The 6,435-nt window shown below is 16.0% G+C and overlaps 1 protein-coding gene across 1 annotated transcript in view; it reads right to left on the bottom strand.

Annotated features, from left to right (window-relative positions):
• LOC128959309 (neuropeptide Y receptor type 6-like) overlaps nucleotides 1–4,609 on the bottom strand; it is a 5,587-nt gene extending 978 nt beyond the window's left edge. Inside the window, exon 1 of the mRNA XM_054305252.1 lies at nucleotides 4,427–4,609. Within this exon, the coding sequence (XP_054161227.1) occupies nucleotides 4,427–4,596 (170 nt within the window). The 5' untranslated portion in view covers nucleotides 4,597–4,609. The remainder of the gene's footprint in view (nucleotides 1–4,426) is intronic.
• Nucleotides 4,610–6,435: the final 1,826 nt, after the last annotated feature.

The following is a 6,435-nucleotide window of genomic DNA, read 5'->3' as shown; positions in this document are numbered from 1 at the left end:
ATAAAAAAATTTGTTTTTTATTATTTGCTTATATTATAATAGTTGACTATCAATCAATCAAAACCAACAACAACAACAACAACATATAAAATAAATTATTTGCTTTTTTTGTGCTGACCACTACACTTAGTTTTTTTAGGTATGGCCATGGCTTGTATAGCTAGTAGCCTACCAGTACTTGATGTATATGTGTTGCCAAGTGTTGTTGTTGTTGATGATTATATAATACACTGGTATATATATGTATTGTAATATAATATATAATCAAAAAGTGAGAAAATAAGTTAATTAATGTGTGATAAAATGTTTGCTGAATAAGTGGTCAAAAATAACTATTGAGTGAAACTATAGACTACTAACTAACTAACTAACACAACTGTCCATTATTATACTATATGTCAATTAGGATAATTGGTGGGTGCCATTAGTTGATAGTAGTACTGGTATATTAAACAATACATGTTATATATATATATATATTAATTAATTTATTTAACAATAAATAATTATAATAACTTTTTAATTAAATTTGTATTTTTTGTTTTGTTTTATATATATATTAACTTTTTTATCAATAATCAATATTTAGTGGGCATCAGGATATCGTGGGTTAAATAAATGTGTAAATAAAATAATATATGAAAAAATAATATATGAAAAAATAATAATATATATATTTATTTAAAAAAACTTATTATTATTATCATAAATATAAATAATAAATATTTTATATCTGTATATATATATATAAATACTGTATAAACTATACTAAAATATATTACACTTTTGAGGACAATTTTTATTTAAAATATTTATTATTAAAATTTATAATATTATTCAAACAATGAATTTTTGTTAATCTCTATTAATTTTTTTGAGTATAAGTTAATTGAATATTATTGAATTGAATTGAATATTATTTATAAAAATAAATAAAATATAAATAAAAATAATATCTAATTATACTAAAGTAAAATATTTTGATACACTAATTAGTAATTTAAAATAATTGAGTTATTTTTATAAAAATAAAATTCAAATAATATTATTATTATTTAGTCAAATATATGACCCAAAAAAATATTTCCATTAATGAATAGTAGTTTTAATTAAATATTGTTATAATAACTTATTATTATTAAAAGCTTAATTTAAAAATAATAATTATCAAACAAACAATACTTGAAATTTAACCTAAAATTATATATATATATATTTTTTGTAATTTGAATAAAAATTATCATCAAAAAWATTATATATAWAAATGAATAAACAATAATTATATTTTTATRTAAAATAAAATTTATTATTTAAAAAAATGTTTTATCAAGCACAGTTAGGTTTCAAATAAAATTTAAGTCATAATAATATATTTGAATAATAATATTTATTTTTGTTAAAAAATAAATTATAACAAAAATAATAAGATAATTTTTTATAATAAACAAACAATTAGTTAAATAAAAATTTATATATATATATATATATATATATATATATATATAATAAAGGCTTAATAWAAWAWTTTATTTAGTTTCAGTTTACGGTATATGACTTTACAATTAGWAATAACAATGTATTTAAAAAATATAATAATAATAATAATAATAWTAATATTATAAAATCAWAMAAAAAATATTATAAGTTGTTTTTCATTTAATTCCTAKTATTAAAATAAAAATTTAATTTAAATATTATTATGTTAATTTTGTAGTGAAAACATTAAATTTTGCTTYAAWTTTTGGATAAATAAWAAAATTAATTRTATATAAAGTAATTAGATCTTAAATATTAAGTATTTATTTTTGTKAAATAAAAATTATAAATCCTTTAAACAAAACATATTTTTGAAAATCWTTTATTATTATTATTARAATTAATATTTAAAAAGTCAWAAAAATTTTTTTAATAATATTTAACTAAAACTATATATTATTTTAATTAATTGTCAAATTTATTTTTTTTCAAAGAAAATTCATAATAATTATTATTTATTATTGARATTTATTTTTTTTAATAATAATTATAATTAATAACTTTTAATGTCATGTTAGGGATAATAGAGCTTATTATTATAATAATATATAAAATATTATATTATCTTATTATAATGATTATTATTRTTATTATTATGATTATTAATTTATTTTTTATTTTTTTAGTTGAATTTAGATGAATAGCGATTACTAATTAAAGTTACMAAAAAAAAAATACATCAAAAAAAATTATAAATAAGAAATCAAATTACTTGGAAAAAAAATTTCCATAAAACTAGAAAAATATAAAATTAATTATTAGTATTATTATTATTATTTTGTTATYAAATATTTACTAAAATATTTACTGTATATTTAAAAAATTATATTTGATATAAAATTTCTTGTATTATTAGTTAATAAAAAAAATTTAAATTTSRTTATCACTATCAGTAAATATAAACATTTTTTATTATTAAAAAATAATTATATTTTTTACTAAATTAATTAAAAACTAATTTATTAATTTCTATATATAATATAATATATAAAGTATAGTACTGTRTATATAATACAATACATACATGTATACTATGATATTTAAGTCAAATTTAAAAGATAATATCTTATTGAAACACATATTTATTTTTAATCTCTTACAAAACATTATGCTAAATATGCAATATATATATATATATATATATATATATATATATATATATTGTCATTGTTATTGTATTGTATTGCAAAATTGTCTATTGTTTGAATAAAATGATAAAAATAAACATTATTGAAAATTAAATATACAGTATAAAAATAGACACATAATAATATGCAGTTTATACAGTATATAATACMAAAAAAAAATAACAAATACACACAAAAAAAATAAAATAAAATCAATTGAATCAATATTAAGATTTCTACTTGAATTAAAAATAAATATATATATATAATGTACTGTATATTATACCAAATAAATATATATATAATAATAATAATTTATATTTAATTATTTRKTGTTTATTTAATTGTGATATATATATATATATATATATATATATATATATATATATATATATATATATATATATATATATATATATTTATATAGATTTAATTTAGTATGCAAAAATATATTTAACATTTTTWWAAAAAAGCATTTTTATGGTTTGTCTTATTTGATTAACTTTAATTAACTTTAATATYATATTATATATATATATATATTAATTTTACAGWTAATAAWCTAAATCTATTTAAYMASTTTAACTATTTTAATTAAAAATATTTTTATTTATTTTTWRAAAACATTATAGATTATATAACACAAAWTRATTACTAACTATTGATTTTAAAATTAGTAATATTAGAAAAAATTATAAACGTTTCAAAAACATAYTTTTATTGKTATGWCTTATTATATATAATAATTAACTATTATTTATATATTAATATTATTTGTTAATAAACTAGTAGTATATTATTATTATTATTATTTTGAAAACATACTTATATGGCATATATATTTAACTAACTATTATTTATATATTRATTTTAATAKTAAAAAATACTAGYAATTATTTTTTAAACAACACATAACTATATATACTATATATATATTTAACATAACTATTTATAAATAAAAATAATTTTTAAACATTTTWAAAATACTATTAAAAATACTAATTTTTTTGTTATTAACTATTGATTATTTATTAAATTAAATTAATATATATATATATAAAATTTAATACTATTTATTTATTAATAATTTAACWAAATATTTTACTACATTTTATTTAACCAAATATTTGCAGTAGTATTTCAAATGTTTTAAAATTATTATATTTTAAAAATAGTTACATTATATAAATATGATAGTTATGTTGTTTTTTAAAAAAATAATTACTAGTATTTTAWTATTYAAAAYTAATTCATAAATWTTATAGTTAGTTAAATATATGATAGTTAAGTATGTTTTCAAWATATATAATATACTACTAGTTTATTAACAAATAATATTAATAGTWTATATAAATAATAGTAGTTAATTATKWKATAGTTAAGTATGTTTTCAAAAAAATAAATAAATAAATAATATACTACTAATTTATTAACAAATTTATAATTATTTTTAGATTTTATTACCTAATATTAGTAATTTTAAAATCATTAATAGTTAGTAATCATTTTGAATATACGTTAACAAATAATATTAATAGTTATAATTTACATTATATATATAATTTAAAAATATATAAATATTTTTTATTTATTAAAATAGTTAAAGTTGTTAAATACTACTAGTTTATTAACTAAATAATAGTTAATATATAAAATAATAAATATTAWWATATATATAAATAAGACCATAGGATTTATTCAACCAAAAAAAAAAATCAAATAATTWWAATTAAAATTRAAATTTATTGAAAAAAAAAACATACCGTTCAATGCCGATAACGGTCAGTATGAACGAGGTTACCGCTACCGACAATAGTTGGGTAAACTGGGCCACTGGGCAGAGCCAATGATAAAATATCCAACGACCCAACATWACGCTGGTATAGTTGAACGGTACGCAYAGGACGGCCATAACGACATCGCTGATGGCCATCGATATCAGAAAACGGGACAAATTTTGTGAGGCTGTCGAYGMTGAGGAACCRCCACCGATCGATGGCTTGGACGACCATTCGACAATGATGACTATACAGTTGCCTACCAGTGCTACCAATGTYGATATAGTATAGAAGGTTATCAATACGATTTTCATGTTGGTATCTACCGGTTCCAGTGGTTGRACAAAACAATTGCTGTCATCATCATAGTTATTATTGGTTATATTTAGTAGAAAATTATTATTATTAGTATTAATTAGTATATTATTTGTGGTGTCGACACCATCACTRTCACCACCAATACTATTATAGTTRTTAAATCTATTATTATTGTTAATAATATAATCATCAAAGGCACCGGTAGTTTCAAATATATCAACCATTTTATTATAATAATTAKTATWATTATTAGAAAATTACTTATAATTTTTWTTTATACACACACAAAATCAAACAATTTTTTTTTTGATAAWAAAATTAATAATAACTTTATTTAATGAAAAAAATGTTTGTTTTAAACTATTATAATGACATCAATTAGATTTTAATAATAATGTTATTTTTAATTATTATTTAGTAAAATATTAAAATAAATTTTACACTATATATATATATAAAATTGTTTTTTTTTTTAAATTTTTTTTTTATTCACTATAATCCATATATTTATTATTATTATTATTATTATTACTAATATAATTATATTATTGTTTGTCGTCGCAAATAAAAATAAAATAATCTCTAAATGATTTTCAAMAAAAAAATAATATAATAAAAAACTTTTAACACACAAAAAGTAAATTGATTAGAAAAATAATAATAATAATAATCAACTTTATAATAAACTACTAAAATCTCTATATATTTTTAGATATATATATATATATATATATAAAGATTAACTCATCATTGTTAGCACTTATCTAACTATATATATATATATATATATATATATATATGAAAAAAACTTATAGACTCACACACATTGTATAAAACACATATCTATTTATTTATTTTTTTGGCTATATATATATAAATATATATTTTWTATATATATAAAAAATATTATACACTTAAACAACTTCAATATACTGTATATATATAATAGACACTCAATAATAATAATAATAATAAAATGAATCTGAGTTTTGTGTGACTGTAGTTTTTTTTTGTTGTTGGTGTCGCTTAAGTTATAACAATGATTATATATATATATATATATATATATATTTAAAAAAAACTAGTAGTGATAAATAYGATGTCCTCTAACACACACACACACACACACACATGTATGTAATACTTTAACTATCACTACTACTACTACTTAGTAGTAGTTGTCGTATCGTATATACCGTAGGGTATGGAGGATAGACATACCGTATGTGTGTGTGTAGTCAGTAATGTATGTATAACTTGTGTGTGTGTATACCGTATGTGGTGTCTGGATCTSKATGTATGTGTGTGTGTATGCGCTCTAACGGTGGGTGCTTAACAATCGCAATGTGTGTGTGTGTGTCTCATAATAATGACTATAAATGGTCATAATATTTACGAGATATATATACACACATTATATATATATATAATAATATACTTTTTAAAAAATATATGTTTAWTATAACGATTGGACAACACATATAWAAGATGTCATAATAATAAAATAAAWAATAAAATATTAATACCACTAATAATACTAATAATAATCATAAAWTTTTTTAATTTTTAATTTTAAATCAAAGTTTAATATTTTTTTTYCAAATTACAGAATATTCTGTTTWARAAATATTTTTARTAATAATAATAATGTAAAATAATGTATTATATTATATATA

Source organism: Oppia nitens, unplaced genomic scaffold (assembly GCF_028296485.1).
Source record: "Oppia nitens isolate AA-2021 unplaced genomic scaffold, nextdenovo-longstitch-racon4-pilon3 scaffold44_pilon_pilon_pilon, whole genome shotgun sequence".
Classification (NCBI taxonomy): domain Eukaryota; kingdom Metazoa; phylum Arthropoda; class Arachnida; order Sarcoptiformes; family Oppiidae; genus Oppia; species Oppia nitens.
Note: the sequence above shows the minus strand (reverse complement) of the source record. Positions and strands in the feature narration are given on the sequence as shown.